The following is a 23,449-nucleotide window of genomic DNA, read 5'->3' on the forward strand; positions in this document are numbered from 1 at the left end:
TCTCTATACTCAACGTGGGACTCAAACTCACAACCTGAGATCGAGTCGCACACTCCACCAACTGGGCCAGGTGGACGCTCCTACATTTTTCTTTCATCAAACTTCTAACATCTTTTCTCCCTTTTCTAAGACCCATCAAAAAACAGACAAAAAACAAAACCCAAAACTTTTCAAATTTTTATTGAACTTAATTTGAAGACAAATTGACAAGCCTCAATATCCATTAACATGGAAACCTCCATTTTCTTTGAATACCTTTCAAGAGTTTTGCTTCTGCCCTGATTTTGAAAATGGCATATATTTTAAGATTTTTATCATTAAATGGGGCACCTGGGTGGCTCAGTAGGTTAAGTGTCTGCTCTCAGGGTCCTGAGATTAAGCCCCATGTTAGGATCTGTGGGAAGTCTGCTTGTCCCTCTCCCTCCCCCCTGCTCATGCTCTCTCTCAAATAAAGCTTAAAAAAACCCCAACTTTATTAAGTAATCTCTACACCTAGCCTGGGGCTCAAAGTCACAGCCCTGAGATCAAGAGTTTCAGGTATGGCTCTAAATACATTTCCTTGATACTACCATGAAGCAAAACTTTACTAGCCATTATATACAAATAAGTTTTAGCCATTTACTAACATTTACTAACACATTCTCCATCCTTAAACTGGCAGCAAGTTTTTTGTTACCAGTATCATCCATGCTGCCTGCCACGGTTTCCTTTCCAATCTTCACATGTTTCCATCTCCATGTACTACCTAGGCCCTTAAGTACAACGCTTATAACAGAAACCATGACAAGCATCGTCACCTTGTTCCTCACTTTGATTAAAACAGAGCATACCACAGGCCTGACATAGGATACCCATTTCTTACCACTCCTCCTACACTTACTCTGCTGCAGCCACATATTCTTACAAAGGGATGAGATATTTTTAATTGCTAAGGCTGGAGCATCGGGCTCAAAGCTGAGTGCCAAACACTAAGGCAGTAGTTATCAGATGAGGAAACCATTGCTGCTGCTTTGGCAAAACAATGCATCCACTCTCCCCTATAGCCAAGTGCTAACTTCTCCCAGGCCTCATGCTTGCACCATTTGACTGCCAGGCCAGGTTCTCCCCTGCACCCTGGCTGTAGAAAGAATGCATTCTCTGGGTTGGCTAAGACACATCGGCTATCTACTCCTTATACATGGTGAAGACATCCATTAACTGCTGGCCAACACAAGATACATGAAAAAGTACATAGGTAGTTTTGTTTCCACCACTGGCATCAAGACTGTATCACAAGAAACTTTCTTCCTTGCTGTGGTTTTCAAAATCACATTTTAACATTACAGGTCTCTCCTGCCTGTCTGAAAGCACTCCATTCCTATGGAATCCTCTCTAAGCTAAATAGTGTAAAGTGAAGAATCAATTACCACTAACTTATATGGAAAAACTTGTGTTCTCAGAAACAAATTATCTCTTAGATTTTTCTAATACTTTGGGATATATTTTGCTAATGGATGTAAAAATAGAATGCTTGCTTCAGCAGCACATGTACTAAAATTGGAATAAGAGCATATTAGCGGGACCCCAGCCCAAGGATGACATACAAATTCATGAGATGTTCTCTATTTTTTACTTACTTGAAAGGATTAAAAAATGCTGATTTGAAGGGGGCACATGCACCCCAGTGTTTATACAAGCACTATCAACAAATTATGCAAAGATCCCAAATGTCCAGGTGCACCTGGGTGGCTCAGTGGGTTAAGCCTCTGTCTTTGCCTCAGGTCATGATCTCAGGGTCCTGGGATCGAGACCTGCAACGGGCTCTCTGCTCAGTTGGGAGCCTGCTCCCCCCCCAAAACCCAGCCTACTTGTGATCTCTGTCAAATAAAATCTTAAAAAAGTAAAAAAGCCCAAATGTCCAGGTGAATGGATAAAGATGTGGTATGTGTATATATACACACACATATATAAAATGGAGTATTACTTGGCCATTAAAAAGGAACGAAACCTTGCCATTTGCAATGTGGATGGAACTAGCGTACTACACTAAGTAAAAGACATCAGAGAAAAGACAAATACATGATTTCCTGCAAAACAGATGAATGTAGGGGAAGGGAAAGAATAGATAAAAACAGGGAGGCAAACCACCATGAAGAGATTCTTAAATATAGAGAATGGAGGATTGCTGGAGGGGGGTGGACTAAATGGGTGACAGGCATTAAGGAAGGGAACTTGTCAGGTGCCTAGATAGCTCAGTGGGTTAAAGCCTCTGCCTTTGGCTCAGGTGCCAGGACTCTGGGAAAAAACCCCACATCGGGCTCTCTGCTCGGTGGGGAGCCTGCTTCTCTGCCTACTTGTGATCTCTGTCAAATAAATTAAAAAAAAAAAAAGAGGGGAACTTGTTGGGATGAACACTGGGTATTTTATGTAATCAATCACTGAATTCTACTCCTGAAACCAATACCATACTATATGTTAACTTGAATTTAAAAAGCACAGATGCTGGGGTGCCTGGGTGGCTCAGTGGGTTAAAGCCTCTGCCTTCGGCTCAGGTCATGGTCCTGGGATGGAGTCCACATGGGGCTGTCTCTCAGTGGGGAGCCTGCTTCCTCCTCTCTGGCTGCCTGCTTATGATCGCTGTCAAATAAATACATTTAAAAAACAAAGAGCACAGATACTTACACAGTTCCAAGCTATGGCAACACGATGAATGCGATTTCTCAGGGAAGGAGCTTGGTGGCCCCACCCCTGCCGCTCAGAATGCACTGCCCTCTGTATACAGTTCACTGCAGCCAATCCAACAACAAATGCTATTTTCATAAAAGTGGAAATTCTTGTCAGATTTCTTGGTCAGCAAAAGCAATAATGTAAGTCTTCCCTTAAAAGAAAAGTGCTAAGGTATAATGCAGAATTTTGAAAAGTGGTGAATACCTGTATTGGATATTTAACCAATATTGTTGTCTTATCCATTTGACAGAGATCACAAGTAGGCAGAGAGAGGAGGAAGCAGGCTCCCTGCTGAGCAGAGAGCCCGATGTGGGGCTTGATCCCAGGACTCTGGGATCATGACCTGAGCGGAAGGCAGAGGCTTTAACCCACTGAGCCACCCAGGCGCCCCTAACCAATATTGTTTTTGTCATTTCCATGACACATACATATCCTGGGGATGCAATTATAGAAAGTATACTTTACATACCATCAACAGTATTCAAATCTGTTCCATTGTACTCTTGTCAGTACAGAGCATCTTCAAAAAAGGCAAAAAAAAAAAAAAAAAAAAAAAAGGCTCCAAGTTTAGGAGTTTGAAAGACACTAGTCTACTTAAACATTATGTTCCCACCTTATTCACCAGTCCCCTAGAATTAAAGGTACCAGGGCAATACAACCTTGGTTGTGAAATGTGAGCAAGTTCTGGAAAGGGGCACCACCACCTGGACTTACACAGAACTGCAGGACCCCTGGAAGTGCCACCCTAAATCCCCAGCACCTTTTCTCTCTGGGCCCAAAAAAACTGGTCAGGATGATCCCAAATGAACATCTAGCGAGACACTGTACAAGAATAACCAGAACAGGTTTAGGTTAGAAGGGAGTTGAGACCACAGAATTATTTTCACCAATCTCCATAACTGTTTAGTAAATCTTCCTACAGGCATTACCATTTGTTGTTACCATCTCGGATCAGCCACACACAGGAGTGAGCCTGTTTACAGAGGATAGCCAGGGTCTGCCGCAGGCTTGCAGAATCCAGCTGGAGCATGTATGCTCTCTCCCCTTTGCCACTGTCCCTCAGCAAAAACAACTTACAAAAAAGAAAATGGCCAAATCATCCTAGTAAATGTTTTCTGATGTTTAGTACGAGCCAACAGGTATGTCACTTGAAGAATTACACATTTTAAGGAAATTCCCAACTAATCGGTGAGTACCATCTATTTGCAGCTAGGTTTAAGCTAAGGTTCCTATGGCCAACTAAGGACTTAAACTAAAATTAAGACAAGACAAAAATATACACAAAGACAATTATTTAAGACCTTTATTAACGGGTGCTTGCCGTTTGTTGACTTTTTTGAAAAAATCAAGTTGTAAACTTTTATTACAAATTAAAAATGAGGTTCTTAAAAATCTCAACTTGACCAGATATGAAACAATTTAAAAACCTTTAAAGGTGTATTGAGAAAAACCAGGCTTTTTTTTTTTTTTTCTTAAAAAACACGTTTGTCATTACCAAAAAGAGACGTCTTTAGGTAAAAATAATAAAAACCCCATGCTGCATAGATAATGCAGACAGTTCTATTTATCTGGTCAATGGGCAAAAAGCAAGCACTTAAGGTCTTCAGCTCCAATCTTTTGTTCATTTCTTATTGCTGGAATTTCATCTTCATTTCTTCGTGTTGGATGACTAAACTGTAAAAAAAAAAAAAAAAAAAAAAAAAATTAAATTTAAGATTATCTTGCACAATTGACTACAATGTTCTTTTAGTATATACCAAATTGCTCCAGATTACATTAGCTAAGTAGGGAAGGCATTAACAAATCTATTTCTTTATCCCAAGACACTGATCCAACAGGAGTGAACAATGCTCTGTGACAAGAATGGCTACTGTCAGTTCTGGATGACCTTTTGCCACCCACAATATAATAGAAGGGAAAAAAACAAAAGTATCGCTGGCTAGAAATGACAATTCCAGAGCCAAACAAAGACAATTAGAGGCTTCTCAGTAACAAGTAAAAAACTGAACGCAAAGGAATCCCTTAACTTTAGACCTGATATAATGTTAAAACCTGCCACTTTCCCCAAAGAGACTATACTGCTCATCACCACGCAGGTTATTCTAGTAAGCTATCCCACCTCTTTTTAAAAATAAACACAGCATAATCATCATACTTCTTAGGGTAGTTATATAGCAAGACGTAACTCAGCTCACTACTGAAATCACAGATTCTGTTCAGAACAGTTGATAAAGGCTCTAATACTCAAGATTTAGATAGGCCAAGTATGGCCCTGATACTTGCCATTACCCAAACTGGATACTTAGGTAATTTGAAAAGGACTATGGCTGAAAGACATCCTAAAGAACACTGGTTCATCTTACCTGATGAACCGGGATTTTTCTCTTGCATGAATGGACACCACTCATGACTGCTCAGAGGCCAGAAGGCCACCTATGCCTACTTACCCGGATGATGGTAGAGATGGTAAGCCGGCATTTACTCAGCCCCGCCCTGCTCAGCCTCGGGAGCGGACGAATTCTCAGCTGGTGGATCGGCTGCTTTTGTCTCTTTGCCATCTTGTGGTTTAGGGTTTTCTGGGCGTCTGCGTCGGTAATTGAAGTTGCGGCGGTACCGACGTTGAGGTGGCTGCTGACCCTGGGTCTCATCTCCTTGATTTTCCTTATCTTCCTCGTTGCCATCCTCTCTAGGTTGTCTTTGGCGAGGAGGACCCCTGGAATGAACATTGTGCAAAGTTGCAACGATAAAACCTTCATTCTTTAACCCACCCACCAGTGTTCTCACTGGGTCAGTCAACTAAACATCACATCTGGCCTGTTTATCAAAAAAACCAAAAAGCACAAACTTGGTTCCCATTTTACAAACTGGATGGGATGTCTGTGCAAGGATTTGAAGTGCAAATTAGAGGATGTGTATTTAAAACTGGTTTTAATGGACTAGCAAACTTACTCACAGTATATAACCTATTACAAAATTCATCATTACATGACTGGAAGTGGCATAACACCAGACACTTTGATGTCATTTTAAATGGGCTCCATGATAGCCAGGTTTGGAACCAAGTGCTACTAATCCTTTACAGATAGATGAGCACTTGCTAAAAAAAAGCAGGATATCAAAAAGAAAAGATGCTCTATGTAAATCAAAACACACAGCAACCATTAGTCATTAAGGAGATGCAATTCAAAACAAAGAGGCCACTTCACACCCTCCCAAAATGGCCACAATCAAAGATCAGAAAAGCACCAGCGCCAGTGAGGATGTGGAGAAACTGGAGGCCTCATATACGTTGCTGGTGGGAATATAATCACGGTACAGCAGCTTTTGGAAAGCAGCCTGGCAATTCCTCAAAATGTTAAGAGTCACTCACCATGTGACCCAGCAATTCCACTCACAGGTATATATACCTACAAAGTATCCATTTCGTGATTACCAGCAACAAAAATGTTTAAGCATTCCCAGGTGCCCATTAGCTGACTAATGAAGATCTTCAACAAAATAGCACATCCATGTGGTGGACCCTGACTTATCCATGAAAACGTAGACTGGTAGCAGCCAGGGGCTTGGGGTACAGGGAAATGAGAGACTGTTAATGGACACAAGGGTATTTTTCTGGCTGGGGGTGGGGGGGAAGGAGTGAAAAAGTCTGTAATTAGAAAAAGTGTGGGAATGGTTGCATAACTGTGTGAATATTAAAATCCAGAGTTGTACACTTAGAAAAAAGTTCAAATTTACATTCTAATAATATTATATTTAATAGCCTGAAATTAAAGATATCAGGACCAAAAAAAGTATCATATCAAGATTTCTAACACCAAGGAAAAGATTAGAATTGCTTTTGCTGATGACTATAAATGTCAGAAAGCGGTTTTCTTGGCCTTTCCTCCATCCATAATCACAACACCCCAGAAACATCAAGACTGTAGCGTGTGTTTTATACCTACTGGTCATCATGGGCTCCAACTAATTCCCCTCCCTTTTTCCTGAGACCCTTTTCCCTAGTTTTGGAACCACATAGACAGTCTTTGGCAAAACTCTTCCAGCTCTCCCCTGAAGCCTTCACGTGCAGCTGCTTTATCCAATCACTGTGGCTTCTAAGTCAATTTTCCCCATTTCTTTCCAAAACTCTGAGCTTTTCAAATCTTATGTTAGGCTATGTTCCATTTACTATGCTTTTCCTGTTGTAGTTATCCTGACAACCCCAAATAACCTGGGCATTTAAACTCTTTATCTCCCAACCAGTTGTTTCCTATCTGGGTTCTCCCAATTTTAAGGACTCCACTCTCCAAACACTCCTTTTCCTGTTCTCCTAGTTTAGTTCCTTCTTGTTCTCCCATTATTTATTTCCATTAGGATTTATAATCCAACATTCCTATCACTTACTCTATCTCCCATTCTTCCTCAATATTTTTCTCCCTTCCTACCCAAGTATAAAGCCCACCATTAATTATGACCAATTAGGATCTACATTTGGATCAACAAACGCTGGACTAATTCAACTCTGCTCAATCTGAGCCCGCTGCTCAAAAATGGCCGCAAAATACAAGCATGCTGGGTGGACCCTGTAACCATTTTCTATTATTTGATTTCCTCTCGTTCCTCTTCTAGAGATAACTTCACATTCTTTGTCCAAAATTCCCCATACCTCTTACCTCTCTGTCTCTGACTCCATTAGCCCTCCAGTGCCCACTTGCTTTGGCTCCTTACACACAAAACACCCAGGTCTTAGCAAAGGGTCCACCACTCACTTATGGACGAAATCCTATCCTATCTACAGGCAATTCTAAGCAGCTGCTTTCTACAAACCATCTTCTGCTGCCATTTTCCAGCCTACGAATATGCCCAATTTCTCAAACAAAAGTACTTTCTTAACACCACTCCTCCCTTATACTTTGTAATCAGCATATCAACTTGTCTATCCATTCAAATGAGACTAGTATGTCTAATTTAAAAGGCAAACAACAAAACTGAAGCACTCAACAACAAAAACTCACATGCTATCTTTTAAAGACATCAATGAAGTTAGGCAAAAAATTTAAGCAGCTTTATCGTGTAACAAAGAGGTAAACTTTCTGCCATTGGTACCCATGGATGTAATGTATAGACTGCCATGAGAGCCCACTTTAGACCAATTTTAAAAACAATGAACACTGTAAAAAATGATACTGTTATATTATTTGCAATGTTTTAACAAGGTATCTCTGTCTAGGTTTAAAACTAGTTTGAATAATAGTTCAGTTCAGGATCAACAAAGCTTATCAGTCAGCATCAAAAATAATCTTCCCCACTCAACAGGGAAAACCCATTGATCTCCAACATCCAGCACATGGCTAACACAATCTCCTGATGGAGATTTTAATGAAGCAGAGCTAGAACTCCAGGCCATTTTCATGAAATAAAAACTCAGGACACAACACACATCTCTAGAAATAAGAAAAGAATAAATTATGGACACTAGCTACTGCAAATCTCTCAATGCACACATACTGATGTGTACTGCAGCCTCAGCTGGGCTCCTAGTTCCTAAAGCTTCAGTGCTCCACCTTAAAGTATTTTAAACGTGGGTATGGGTCTGTGTGTGTGTGTGTGTGTGTGTGTGTGTATGTGTGTGTCCCTGTCTGGAAACCTCTTACAGAGTCACAATGTATACAATCTATTTGTATTATGAATAATTTTATAGGAAGGAATTTCTTCAAACTTACTTGGGTATGTACAGTTAAAGCTGTTACATAAGTGATCAGTTAAGAATTATTACTGTATTGCCTTAAGTATCCAACCCGTTAGTTTTAAGGATCACATGTGGAGACTCAATGCTTTAATGAAAAGACCCTTAAAAGAAACAGCTGTTAACACCATTCTATCCACCCACTGGTACACTGATTGCCTCAAATATATCATGTGTTTATACACTAAACACATCTGGCTCATGGAAGTCTTCTCCAGTTACTATGTACTTTATTGGAGTGATTTCATTTTGCAACTTAAGGGTGACAAAAACCCTACACTGAGAAGTGATTAATGGAAAAGTATGCCATTTCAGAGGTAACACTATTGAGTCTTCATTCATGACTAAGGTGCGGTTCACATACTCCTAAGGCTTTAAAGGCAATTCTTACCTTTACCTTTCTCCCTCCCAATGAAGTAGGTCTGAAACATACAACACAGGTTGAACTATTCTCTTACCTGTTCAAAGACAGAAAAACTGAAATTCCATAACCTCATTTCAGGGGGGGAGGGAACCCACAACTGAATATAAAGTAGACCTCATCTACACAAGCTGTTTTTAACCAGTGCCAGCAAAGAACACATTCTCAAAGATAACTGACTTCGGGTTCACCTCTTTGGCATCTGACAAAAGAAAATGTTAAGTGTTAACAAGTAAGATGACTCCAAAAGGCTGCAGGAGAAGCTGGATGCCGCCGAGTCCCAACATATGCTTGAGAAATTTAATACAAACCGTACCTGCGGAATCGTGGTCTATAACCCCGATACATATTCTGTCTCACTGGTCTACCTTGTTCTCCTGCACCCTGGTTGTCAGCACCCTGAAAAGACAATCAAGCTGACTGAAACAGTAACAGAGTAAAAACCCAATCAGACAAATCCAAAGTCTGCATACAGGAGTATAAAATAAATAAATCAACCATCTAATAACTATAATTATAAATTAATCTTCTAGAAATAAAAAAAAATGCTTCCCATTAAGATTAATTACTCCAACATAGGGGAGACACCCAGAAAATGCTTAAAATGCAGTCTTATTTAAAGTTATCACATGCTGTTTCTTTTACTTTTTGGTGAAAACTGAACACTTACTTCCATCACTTCTCCCTGCACAGGAGGGTTGGAATACTGTGGTCGACGCCCATAGGGTCTCCGCATGTAGTAAGGTGGGAACCGTCGCCTGCGGTAGGGCCGGCGCTGTTGGGCCTGGCCTTCGGGAGCACTTTCCGATCCCTCGTTCTTTTCCCCACTCTCACTATTCTGGTAATTTTGCTGGTAATTGCGTGGAGGACCCCTGCGACGTGGATAGCGTCTATAATGGTTACGGTCTGCTGCATATTTACTGCCTTGCACTGGAACTCCACCAGGGCCTGTCACATTTGCTGCCTCCGCACCCTACAAAAGCCATCATATATTGACAGTGACAACAGAATTAAGTACACTTACCAAAATTTACACAAAACAAATAAAAAAGGGTCTATGTGGCCAGGGGTGCATAGAAATGATTAAACATCAGCTCCTCACTGTTCTGAAGAGATTGCCCTCTAACTGCAGCCAGCACATTAGGCTTGATGCACCTGTGTTCATGTGGTCACCTGACCCAGCCATCCACATTAGAGCCACCATCCTAACGGATGAGATCTCCAAAATATTTCCATACTGAAGTCAAACCTTTACACAAAAAGCATCCTCACCTTTTCTCCTTCAACAACATCAAACTCCACAGTCTCTCCATCTCCTACACTGCGAAGGTACTTCCTGGGGTTATTCTTCTTTATGGCAGTCTAGTAATATCACATTCCAAAAATAGATTAACAGGGGAGAATAATGTGCTTTTTCATTCAAAATGTACCAGAGTCAATATTACTTTAGCTTGGATATACACTTAAAATTAGCTTTAAATAAGACCAAACCGTCAATAAATTTAGGAAAACAGGGACCAATGCTACCCCCAACCTCAACCAAAATGCTCTAATCTTACAAGGCCCCAGCATTTTACCACTATTTCCAAACTAAAACAAGTAATTTAACACTCAAGACACAACAATATGTATTTTTTTAAAAATGCCTTTTGCAAAAGCATCATATGTAGCTTTATACAAAATGAGGATATCCATCTATCCCCCAAAGACTGCACTTAATAGTAGAAGCTAGCCCCACACAGGGCCAGTTTAGATGACAGGCGAGTTTAGTTTTGCATGCTTCAAAGTTGACCAAACCAACTTTGTCCCTGTGTTAACCATATCAAACTCAATTACAAATGTCAACCAAAATCCCTTCCAACTGGTCTGTGATAATACTTCAATGGAAATGCAATTCACATGTATTGACCATGCGCCACTCTTTACATTATCTGACCACATGGGATAGTCAGTTATTACCTCCTCAACGTACAATAAATCTCACATTGTTACTTGTTCTCTAGACTGCTACAACTAAGTAAAAAGGGAAGAATAACCCCTCACATTTGAGTTTAATACAGTAAAGTTCCTTCATGCATTACCTAATCAATCTCATTTTGACAAATGTGAGGTATTATTACTCCCTTTTTTTTTTTTAACAAATAAACAGGCTTTTAAAGGTTAGGTGACTTGCCCAAGGTCACACAGCTTAAGTGGCACAGTATGGACTTTTCTAAATCCAGGTCTTGGGACTCCAAATTCCATGTTCGTTCTACTACATCACAGCGGTATCCATTACAGGGTCACTCATGCATTTCCATTCCATAGGAGGCAGGACAACCAACAAAGCTGAAGCCAATTAAGCTAAGTTGCCCAGAACTGCAGTCTCCTTGATACACTAAGACCTGAGCATCCAAAGTCCCAAGAAACAACTAAATGTTGAACCACTTCCAAAATAAAGAGGAAAGCATATTGGTGACACCTGTGGGTCAGTACCAAGTGGGTGACATGTATTCAGCCAAATAATTGATCTCAATCTGTCATCTAAACTGTCACAAAGTTTTCATACCTTCCATATATAGCCAACTCTCAATTACCTGCAGTCATAGGGGATAGCAGAAGTATGGATAATTACAATTTCAAAGCTTACTTTGGTCAGCATCTCCAGAACACCCCCGATCTCCCCAAACCCTTTTGTGCTGCCAACAAGTAACAAGAATGACCAGCCTTGCTGTCTCTTGTTCCGAAATGTGCATATTCCTTTGAATATGCAGAAGGAACACAAAGGAGTTGGCATTCGATTTTATAAAACATTTGTTTTAAAAATAACATTGAGCAGTCCTATATTTATGTTTTTTTTTTTTTTAAAGTTCATTTTTTAAAAAAAGTAATCTATACACCCAATATGGGGCTTAAATCCATGACCCCGAGATCAGGGGTCTCACACTCTTCCTACTGAGCCAGCCAGGTGCCCATATGTTTACAATTAAAACGTTTCCAAAATTACATATTTGACCCTGAGATTTTTGATAAGGTTTTGGACATACTAGAAATTGATCTGGCTCCCTGGATTGCCACTGAATGCTGTACCTCAGAAAGCAACAAAGCACCAACTTCAGAGAGCCCTTCCTAAGGAAAACATGCTGCCAATCCAAGCTCACACCTGCCTGAGTAACAGTGTGCGTGTGAAAACTGTATCTTTTGGTGTCTGGACAGAAAGTAAAAAAAGTGGTTAAAAAGTTCTTAAGACTGATTTTCAATATACAGTAACAATATTTCAACAGTCTTGGTGAAAAAAACTGCAGTGCACACAACTACACATACACAGCTGTGTTCTTCCTAACCGGTGTACACCTGTGAGGAGCCCGTGAGATACTTAAGTTTGAGATACTAGTGTTTACTTGGCAGTGGCTTACTTTAATAAAAGTAATGCTTAATGATCACTCTCCAAAATATTTTTCTTAAATGTACTTGTGAAAGTTCAGCATATGGCACCTAATCCCATTAATTTTTTCTCTTAAAACACTGAAGCCAATGTAAATAATTTTTAATGCATAATTACCAACTTTGTCACAATTTTCCAAGCCAACCAAAATTCTCAAAGATAACTGCCATCCAAAGTGCTTTAGAATAAACAGAAGGACCTAGGCTAACTTTGTTGGTGTTATAGTGTTCGCTCCAAATTGATAGGTTTTGCAGTTTAGTCCTATTTTCCCCATGATCATTGTGATTTGTCCTTATGATAGAGGTTAAAACGTGACAGTGTTTGAAAACAACCCCACCAAAGTTCCTGTGTATTTATAGCAAAATTAGTTCAAGTTTAGATTAATGGAGAGACTTTTTTCTTCCTTTGAAACTGGGTTTCAAAAATTTAGTCTGAGTTGAGCACATTTCCTCATTTAAAAAAGCTACAGCTATTAACAAAATACCCATCTGAAACACCTATTTTAATTAAGTAAACCGCCAATATGCCAATATAATGTTTCAACGTATACATTTAAGCATGCTCCCACTCTTCCTGTGGGAGCTAAATTGTCTGGTGGTTGGATATAATAACCTTTTTGCAAGGAACAACAGTTGAGAGAACATCCACCCCTTTCTTTCTTCTCACAACCCTTAAAACTAGGACTGTAAACATTCACACGAGCACTCACCTGGTGTACAAATACATCTTCCTTGGTGTCATTCCTGCAAGACAGAACCAAGTTGAACAAGTCATAAATGAAATACATTTCTTGTTGCCAAAGGTTAAGAATAACCACGGTTCTTTGTGCATTCCCCCCTCTTTTCCCTACTGTTAGAGACTTTCTGGCTGCCAACCAGCCCCCAAGAAATTTAAAGCAGAAACATAATTTTTGTTTCTTTCTTTCTTTGAGACTAAGCAGTTGCCAACAGTTGTAACCTTACTATCTGCAGAAGGATTAAAAAAAGTCTAAGTGTGACCTACTAAGCCATTAAGGCTATTAAGAGGGTTTAAGCGACTAGCAACTATCACTCATTATCCTACCAAATATTAACAACTTTCTAGCATACACCACTCTTTTTTTTTTTTTTTAAGATTTTATTTATTTATTTGACAGAGAGAGATCACAAGCAGGCAGAGAGGCAGAGAGAGGAGGAAGCAGGCTCCATGCTGAGCAGAGAGCCCGATGCGGGGCTCGATCCCAGGATTCTGAGATCATGACCTGAGCCGAAGGCAGCGGCTCAACCCACTGAGCCACCCAGGTGCCCCAGCATACACCACTCTTAACTTCATTCCTGTGGCAACAGCACTGTCCTGGAGAACTAAGGTGGCGAGGACGAATGAGACAACTTCCTACAAGCATACACAACCCCTTCACTTCATACCAGACACCATTTCACAGTAATCATTAAATATCGGGTCAAACTACTAAAGAAATATGGTTGAAATATCTGCTTTAGGACTTTAAAAGTAGTGTTAAAGGAGGGAACATTTGCCTTAAGTCTTAAAGAAGTTTACTGGAAAATGAGAAAGACGTTCCAGAGGTAGAGAGAAAAGAAGTCAAGGATCTGGGTAAAGCAGCAGCTAATAAATTCAATGAAAGCGGAGTTCAAACTGGCTGGAGCATGAGGAATATGGCTGTGGCTTGGGGAGGGTAAAGAATAGGGGCTAAACAATATGTAGGTAGAGGAGGCACCAAAGGCCTTTGAGTAGACGAATATGGCATAGCATCATCAGATGTTAAAATTTAGTGGCTATTAGGCGAAATTTCATATACAAGAGGAGCCCAATTAGTTCTAAAGAATAGCCTAGAAGCCCAGACCAGGACTGATGGAAGCTTAAATTACAGGGCTTATGTGTGAGAGAATGTATTTAAGGATCTCTTTCTTGTGGTAAAAATGGGAAAACTATATGGATACATGGATTATGGAAGTGAGGGGGAAATGGGAGAAAAAGCTTATTTTAGCTGGGACACTAGGATTAAGATTATATAAGCAAAAACCACAGGAGAATCCATTTTTCAGACCTTTACTGACCTCCCAAACCTCCCTCTTCATTTTGTCCAGTAGGTCAGAGAGAAAATGGGCTCAATAAGAGTTCTAATGTTTAATGACAAAAGGAACAAAGGTTGCAATGAACTAGACTGACTGACTTACTGACTGTTGGCTCCTTGTTGAACTGTGGAGGAAGAAATGCACCAAAGAACCCACACAGCTTGGACTATCATAACATGAGGACATTTCACTTATGGGAACAGAATTTTAAGCTATTCAAGGCAACTGATTAAAAACTGACCTTTACAAGCTAGTTAAATACTAGAAAACCTACAGAATAAATGGTTGCCACAATGCTTGTCAAATAGGTCTACAGGCATCCCACAAAGTTCCATAGCCATCACTATTAAGTTCTCATCTCCAATACTGGGACTGAATTCCAAACCCTGGGGCCCTAAGGAGAAGTGCAACAAAAGTCTGGTGAGTAGGAAAGATAGGCTAAGTCTAGAACAGGAACTCTCAACAGGGGCAGCGTTGACCACCATAGGCCATTTAATTGTTCCAAAGACGGGCACGATTTGCCATAATTGGGGTGAAGGATATCAGACTTGCTGGAGGCCAAAGAATTATTTGGTATCCTAGTGGACTTTCATGTAAGTACATTTATTATAACTTGAGTTTTGAATCTAGTATTTTAGTTTTAACATACATTAAATTTACTAAAAATGCAACTTCCATGGAGAGAAATTTTCATTTAATGATAATGCCACTTTTTATCTGGGTAGCCAACACATAATTTCTTTTAACAGTTGGTCTCTGTGGTAGCACTATTCATGTATTCTGATACAGCTGCAAATAGCTATGTACACATAGAATATGCTATACAATAAAAAGATGGGCGCCTGGGTGGCTCAGTCAGATGTGCGTCTGCCTTCAGTTAAGGTCATGATCCCGGGGTCCTGGGATGGAGTCCCACATCAGGCTCCCCCATCAGTGGAAAGCCTACTTCTCCCTTTCCGTCTGCCTGCCACTTTCCCTTGCTTCTGCTCTGTCAAATAAATAAAACCTTAAAAAAAAAAATGCAAGTAGTTATCTACAGATTTTACTTCAAGGTGGTAATAAAAGGAATTAGAAAAGCCTCTGCCTTCGGCTCAGGTCATGATCTCAGGGTCCTGGGATTGAGCCCCCGGGCTCTCTGCTCAGTGGGGAGCCTGCTTCCTCCTCTCTCTCTCTGACTACTTGTGATCTCTGTCAAATAAATAAATAAAATCTTTAAAAGAAAGGTAGGCATTCATATCTTTTGTGGTATATGCTGAAAACCAAGAGACATCCTTCTAACTTTACCTTAGTTTACTGAGGGTGGAAAATTATGGACAGGGCAGACTAGTACAGTAATAAGCTAGCTCACTAGGGGTGTCTGGGTGGCACAGTCGGTTATGTGTCCAATTCCCGGTTCTGGCTTAGGTTCTGATCTCAGGGTCATGAGATGCAGTCCCGTGTTGAGCTCTGTGCTTAGCAAGAAGTCTGCTTAAGATTCTCTCTCCCTTCTCCCTGTCCCCCTCCCCTCCAAAAACAAATAAATCTTAAAAAGCAGCTAACTAACTAGGCACTGTGCTAAGCACCAGTAGTAAAAGTGAACACATGGCCTATCTTCAAGTATTTCAACCTAGAAGGCCACCACCTTTGATCCAACACAGCAGCTGAATTACCCAATACTGTTTTCCATATATCATAGTATGTTAAGTCCTACTGATCAGAGGGGAGGAAAAGGAAAGAGCAGGCAGTGTATATACAGACCAGTGTGGTTCAGCATTCCTTACTATAAACACTGGAGCCAAGGTTAGAATCCTGGCTATCCGATTTGGGCCAAGTCGCCTTATTTGGACAATGGGGTAAAATAACACTTACCTAAAAACCATACTATAATCAAACCCAAGCCCATCCGTACTGCTGCCACTTGAGACATTATTTTACTGGCAGCCCAGTGCCTAGTACTGTTGTCCGAAAAAAATAAAATGCAAGCTCAATACAGGTTTGCCCTGTTATCTGAAAGTTCACTTGATGCCACTTCACTTTCATGAGAGGTCTCACAGGAATGCAGTACACTTTGGGATAGCATGCAGAAATCTGTATCTATGTTTATTTTCTAGTAGCCACAATAAAAAAGTAAAAGCAGGTAAAAATTAGTTTTACCATTTAAACATGTATAAAAATCAATATAAAAAACTGAAGTATTTTACATTTCTTTTTTCATACTAGGCCTTCATAATCTGCTCTATATTTTACACTTCTGAAAAGTAGGTTCACAAACGCAAGCTGTTCATAAGAAAGTGGTTCAAAACAAACACTAAATTGGGTATCAGTTTAAAATTCAGTTAAAAAAAAAAAATCTGTTTCTCAGATGCAAGAACCACATTTTCCTACAAGTCTAATGGCTACTGTACTGGACAGCACAGGCCGACAATATCCCAACAGTGTCACTCCATACAGCACAGTCCTCCTGCACTCAGGTGTATGCTTTTTGCTGGATTCTACTACTCCTCTTCTTGCTGTTAAGTGCATTATTTGCACTGAAAATTTTTCATAAACACTCTTCCTCTGAGGTTTTCTCACCTGACTAGTAATATTGTCCTTATTCAGCAAATGAGGCCACAGTATGAACTTCAAGGAAAAAAGAATCACAGATAGCGAGAGGCTGAAGAAAAAAAGGGGTTACCATTTTAAGTTTGGAAAATGCTAAAGAAAAAAGAAATTCTGCTGGGATTTACAAATAGAAGTCTCTTAAAAGTTCCCAATGTAGCACAATGAAGGTAAAAACATGCAGCCAGTACTAAACTGCTATACTACTAAATTTATACAGATTAAAAAGTGTCTCAAAATGTCCTAGAATTTTAGGAACTCTTTTGCCAAACCACAGCATTGTGTTAAGTGAAACCTAACATATAAGCTCATCTATCCATAACTAAATACTTTTATCCTATTATCTTGTTGCAGAATACCACACCAAGCCCTTTCAACAGCTTAAATTGCCCAAGGGCACAAATTATTAACTCTAAGTCATAAAAACCTCTAGGACTTAGCATCCATATATGCTCCGTAACCCAAAGCATCCGGACACCAATTTCCAACTTCTGCAGATGGCCATAAGATAATAAACCCTACTTCTCTTTTTACTTGTTTTCTATTAAACACTTCTTATGGGCCAGCAGGCCCCTATTTCCCCCACTATTTTCTATCATTTTGCCTCAGTGAGCTGGATTGTAGAGGTTTCCAAGGGCCAAGACTGAAGGGTGGAAAATCCAGCAATAACAGCCCCAATACTTGGTAAACAGAAGTAAGCTCATTCTCTACTCTAGATTTCAAGATGAAATCTTTTATCTATCAGTGACTTGATGAATAAGGATGACTTCTGGCCAGCTTAAAATCAGTAGTTAACACAACCAGCATGCAAATCAATCCTGAAGTGCCTTATATAGAAGTCACCTTCTGAAGAGCCTCAGCTCTGAGATCAAAACAAACACACCCCCTACCCAAAATGACAACCAGTAACAGTGCTTTTTCAAGACTGCCAGTGATACACCGTATTTGGGGACTACTTAGGTATAATTTTTTTTTTTTAATGCTTCCACCCACCCATCCTTCCTTAACAGTATCCAGCAAGTCTTCCCTGGTGCCACAGCATGTAGTCAATTATGTTACAGATTATCCACGCCTTCTATGATATAGATACCCCCTTACCATTTGTCATCAAATTCAGTCTGATTTTAACAGTCCAGGAGACTTGGTAATCACTCTCCCACAGGTCTGCAAATTTTTAGAACTAAGAACCAGGGAGTAAATATTTTAGGCCACGTCAGTCACAGAGTCTTATTTAAACAACCCTTAAAGACTCACAAGTAATATAAGGGTCAAAAGCTCTCTCCTTTAATTCCTCAACTGCATCCTAGTATTAACTATATTAAGGAAATCCTTTTTAATTGTAAAGCCAATCCGCACTAAACTCTGTTACAGCACTACCTAACTGCACGTAATAGGCAGTGCAAAAAAGCAAATTTTTTCAAATCTGGAAAACCAAGTCAGCACATAGAGGAGCTCCAGTGACTGCTAGGTATCATTTAGGTATAGTGTTTTGATGGCTAAGAACAGCCAACCTAAAAAATAATCTTTAACTGCGGACACCAACCGAACTGAAGAGAACCAGGGCCAATTTTCAGGAACAGTGTTAATAGCTGCTAGTGAACAAACTCCAAAGGCAGAAAATGAGAGTTCAAATTCTAGCCCTGCCACTTTCCATGCTTCACAAGGCAAGTTACTCAACTTCTCTGTGCCTCAGAATACTGACTCCTCAAATATTTTGAGGATTAAATAGCTTAGTTCATGTAAAGCATTTATAGTAATGCCTGGTGTAAGTGCTTGAAAAACATTAGCCACTTTTCTGTGTGTCACCACTGTGTGAAGGAAGTCACCTTCATCAGTTGTATACACAGGGAATCCCCAAAAGAGAGACTAAACCTGACAGCCATGACTAAGTATTTTTCCCGAAGATAGCTAAACCCTTCCTTGGCTTAGTTTATTATACCTCTTCCTAGGATAATCAACTCAAATGTACAGAGGCCAGGCAGGAAGGGAAGTCAACACAGGAGAAAACCAAACCTGACATATTGTGGTACAGAGAATGTACATCCCATTTAAAGGTGTCAATACTACTCATGGCCAGCTGATTTTATTTACATGGGACTTCAGGTCCCAAAGCTAAAACTCAGATCTTAAAAAGATAGTAATCTGATTATTTTGGAGATTATCTCCCCAATTTTAAGTATCACCAACTCATTCCAATTCTTTCCCAGAGACTGTGTTATCCAAACAAAACATCTGAAGGTAGATTCAGCTAGTTGGTCACCAATTTATGTCCTCTTACCTATCGGATTCTCTTTGTTCTGAATTCCTTGCCCACCCCAAAACTCTAGAATGATTGATTAAGCATTTTTAAGTACTCTGGAGAACAGAGAAGTATACCTATTATGGTCACTATGAAAGACGCACTGCCCAATGAAAACCTTTTAAAATTGTTACTGATTCATGCCAACTTTTCACAAATTTCATGAGCATGGATTAATCCTCAACAACAGGAAGCAAAAGACAAAATTGGGTTTCCAGATTTAAAAAGCAGAGAACCAAACCCTGAAACCACTGACCCCTGTAGCATCTGTCTAATGCCATCTTCAACAGTTTTGAGTGAAGCTTTTCAATAATATATGTGCTGTCGAAGCGAGCACGAAGCTTTTCAATAATAATGAAATGGGGACAGGTTAATAAACCCCTCTAATCACGTAATCCAACCACTGTTTCCAAGACACAGCATACTTAAGGACTAACCATAAATTTCTCAGAATTCTTAGATTCTGTAACCTAAAAAAAAAAAAAAAAAAAAAAGCAGCCAAAATGTTTGAAGTTCTAAAGCTCTACACACTTTTATTTAGCACCTTTTACCCAAGAAAACCTCCAGGAGAAAACACTATAAAAAATAATTTTGATAAGGATACAACATTACTTTCACAAGTAGTCATTTACACATCAAATTATTTGCAATGAAAACAGATTTCTTTAAAATCAAAGTTTACATAAAAATTATCTTCTATTTTCATTACAAAACTCTTAAGAACCAGAATGTAATTCATAGAACGCCAAGGTTAAAATTACAGTCACAGCAATCATCTCAAACACTACATCCTCTCCTTTCTACAGAAGCAGCATGTGTCTGCTTCCTCCCAAAACCCCCCAAGAGCCAAGTCCCTACATACCTAACCAACCTGGAAACTGGTACCAGACTATAGTTTTTTAAGACCTATATTTTCCCTTAATCAAGGCAAACCTCTCCTGGACTTAATTGCTGTCACATTTTACAGTGACTCTAAAGTCTTAGAATCACTACGATAACCAGTTTAGAAACACAAAGCACATTTAAACCAGTTAACTTGACAAAATAGCTGAGGTTAGGACAGTCCAAACAAAGGATGATCAAAAGTCTATCTACATTTAATGTGCCCTGGAGGACCACCAACAGGATTGATTCCAAGTTGGAAAGGAGATACTCAAGGAGTGGCATCTCATAAAATAATTTAGAGTATAGGTAAGTCAATTCTTTTATATTGGATTATCAACTGTTCACTTCAAAAATCAAAACCTCTGTTATGCAGGAAAACATAAGGCACATGGTACAACATCTAAAGCACACACAAACTACAATCTAACCACAGAAAAGGTTGCAAATTACAGTCCCTTCTAATGTGTACACAAGCATTCCATTAGGTAAAGGGTTAATGGCAGTTTTTCAAGTATGGCCCATCAAACATAATCACCTGGAATTCTTGTTAAAAATGTACCCCGGACCCAATGAATCCAGGTTGGAAACAAAGAACTGAGGAATTTGTATTTTTTAACAACCTTGAGGAACAATAAGCCCACTTTAATTTGGAAACTATTGGTTTAAGGGTTAGGACAGTAAGAAGAGTCAGAGTAAGAGGGGAAATACAAACTGAAATCCTAACATTGAGAGATCAACTAAGTAGTAGTCAAATATAAGCAGCCATGCATTCCCTTCCTTCAGCTCTAGTAACCCATTACTAAAAAACTGATGAAAAGTGTAGCCTTGGCCTGTCACAAAAGCAGTGTTAAGAGTAGAAATTCCCAAACATTTTGGAAGAAAGAGAACTGTCTCCTCACAACTGCAACTGTGGAAAACAGGCCATCAAACGCTTAAATTCTCTTCTGCTTTGAACATTTCGACAATACTTTAGGGTTGAGTAATGAAAGGTTTTTCACCAGCCAATTAGGTCTATCTTTAAGCTTGATCTTGCCCACTTGGGTTTCTTGCAGTAGCGTCCATTTCACATGCATGCAGTATTATTTCTTACTCTTAGGTCTTCTTTTAAAACATCTGGTTGTTTAATGCCTTCTAGAGTAAGAATGTAATAAAATGCTGAGAGGACACTATCCTACCTGTAAGGCTAATATGCTATGAGCACACACCATGCTCTACACCCATATGCAACTGCACCAGTAGCCTTGCTTGGCAGCCATCTTGAAAATGATGCCCGGCTCACAAGGGAGACCATGAAGAGTACAGTATGTAAAACTGCACATTACCATCACTATTGCTACAAACGATTCTAAAGATTAATCCTAAAGATGGAGCCCAAAAAGTATGAGAAATAAAAACTGAGAAAGGAAAAGAGGCTTTTTCCAGATGGTACTACAGGAACATACAGAAACTACTGTAGTCCTAATGTGAAATTTATCCAAAGCATTCAAGACAACATATACTGAAAACATTAAACAAAGACCATATAAACTTAACAGTCAAGATGACAAATCCTGCACTGTCAAATCTTGTTACCTCCAAAGGTTAACGCATTAGAAATAACCTATATATACTAATCAGTGGTCACATCACGTTCTTCACTACCAATTTCATAAAGTTATAAAAGGGTTGACAAAAATAAAAATCGTTAAGACAGTTAGACTAGACCTCAGTTTCCTCAATTTGCTCTGTGAAGAGTTGGCTCACTCACTGCACTTGCCTTTTAAATTGCTCCTCACCTAAGAAGCCTCTGAAACGGATTTTAAATTAATATTTAGCTGCAAAACAAAGACCTTGTCTAAATCCCTAATCTCTTCAATCTTCGAGGAAAACAGACTCACTGCCAAGAAGTAACAAGCTACACATGCTTACACCCTTCTTCGTCCACACAGAGCCTACCCACGGAGCAGAGGATGCAAAAGGTAGGACAGAGACTACGGTGGCGGTCATCTCACCTGTTGATGAAACCATATCCGTTTCTTACATTGAACCATTTTACTGTTCCCAAAACCTTCGTTGCTGGAGGGAAAAAAAACACAAACACAAAACCCCCACGATTACCAGATGTCCTTTCTTAGACCCGCCACGCTTGGGCACCCGGCCCCGCACGCGCTCCGCCGAGGCCCGCGACCACCTGACAACCTTTCTCTCCCGAGGCCGCACGCGGGCCCCACAGCACACGTGGGTGGGCTCGGAGCGGCGGAGGCCCGCGGGCAGGCCCGGGGCGCTGAGCCGGCGGGCGGGCGCGGCTGCGGGGCGGAGAGCACGTGAGGGAAGGGGAAGCGCCCGGCCCACTCGGGCCTGCGTAGGCGGCGCGCCGCGCCCTCAGGGTACACGCGGAAGGGAGCGGGCTGAGAGGACGGAACAACGGCGTGCGGGCCCGAGCGCACGCGGCCGCCGGGGAGGGGAGGGACCCCGCCGCACACGCGGTCGGCGGCGCGCGGCCGCCCGGAGGGAGGGGCGCGCGACCGCGCGGGGTCCGCAGGGGGCGCGGGAGGAGACGCGCGCGCGCGCGCGCCAGCCGGGCACGCGGACCGGGGCGGGCCGGCGTCCGCGAGGGCGCGAGTGGCGGTGGGGGGGTTGGGGGAGGGGCGGCCGCGCGCCGCCGAGTCGGTCCCCGCCGGCCGCGCGCCCGCCGGCTCGCCACGCTTCGGGTAACGGTTCCGCCGCCAGACTTCCCTACGGCCCCACCCCCGTCCCCGTCCAGCCCTCACCGATGACCTTCTTGTCCCCGCCGGCAGGCGCCGCCGATGTGAGGCCGCCCGGGCCGCCGCTCCCTGCGCCGCTGCCCGTGGTGCCGGGCTTGGTGTCGGCAGCGCTGAGGGCGGGGGCGGCGGGGGGGGCGGCGGGCGGCTGCTGGGTCTCGGCCTCGCTGCTCATGGTTGCGGTGATGGTGACTGGGGCCGGCTGCGGCAGCTACGGCTCCTCCCGGGGTGTGATGGTAACTAGGCCGGCGGCGGCGGTGGGGCTGCTCAGGGCTCTCTGGGGTCCGCTCTCCGCTCCCGCTACCGATCGAACTAGCGAGAATGGCGGGACGGGCGGGATAAGCCCTGCGATCGACCCGCCCCAAGCATCGTTCACTGGCCAGCACTGCTGTCAATCTCACCACCTGACCCCAACTCCTGAACTCTATTGGCTAATACTTTATCACTCCTCCACTCTCATTGGCTCTTAGGCGGCTAATTCGGCCGACCTACAACCGTTCCTGCCTCCGCCGCCGCCATAGAGACCGGAACTAGAATTAGAGTAGAGTCACCACGAGAACCATAGAGTACCCGAAAGGACGGGCAGAGTGAACGTG

General features: G+C 41.4%; 1 protein-coding gene and 1 pseudogene across 2 annotated transcripts; one reads left to right on the forward strand and one right to left on the reverse strand.

The window, feature by feature from the left end:
• The first annotated feature begins 1,510 nt into the window (after window positions 1-1,510).
• Window positions 1,511-1,609, forward strand: LOC125099516 (uncharacterized; annotated as a pseudogene).
• Window positions 1,610-3,995: 2,386 nt separating this feature from the next.
• Window positions 3,996-23,175, reverse strand: YBX1 (Y-box binding protein 1). 2 transcript variants are annotated; one of them, XM_047724132.1, is made up of 8 exons: window positions 22,863-23,175; window positions 22,104-22,167; window positions 12,986-13,019; window positions 10,125-10,214; window positions 9,523-9,825; window positions 9,169-9,251; window positions 5,154-5,419; window positions 3,996-4,380 (listed from the first exon to the last, which is right to left on the reverse strand). In XM_047724132.1, the coding sequence occupies exons 1-7, from the start codon at window positions 23,026-23,028 to the stop codon at window positions 5,185-5,187; spliced, it is 975 nt and encodes a 324-aa protein (XP_047580088.1). In that variant the 5' UTR covers window positions 23,029-23,175; the 3' UTR covers window positions 3,996-4,380; window positions 5,154-5,184. The 2 variants fall into 2 exon arrangements, with proteins under 2 accessions (XP_047580088.1, XP_047580089.1); XM_047724133.1 differs by lacking the exon at window positions 10,125-10,214.
• Window positions 23,176-23,449: the final 274 nt, after the last annotated feature.

Source organism: Lutra lutra, chromosome 4 (genome assembly GCF_902655055.1).
Source record: "Lutra lutra chromosome 4, mLutLut1.2, whole genome shotgun sequence".
Classification (NCBI taxonomy): domain Eukaryota; kingdom Metazoa; phylum Chordata; class Mammalia; order Carnivora; family Mustelidae; genus Lutra; species Lutra lutra.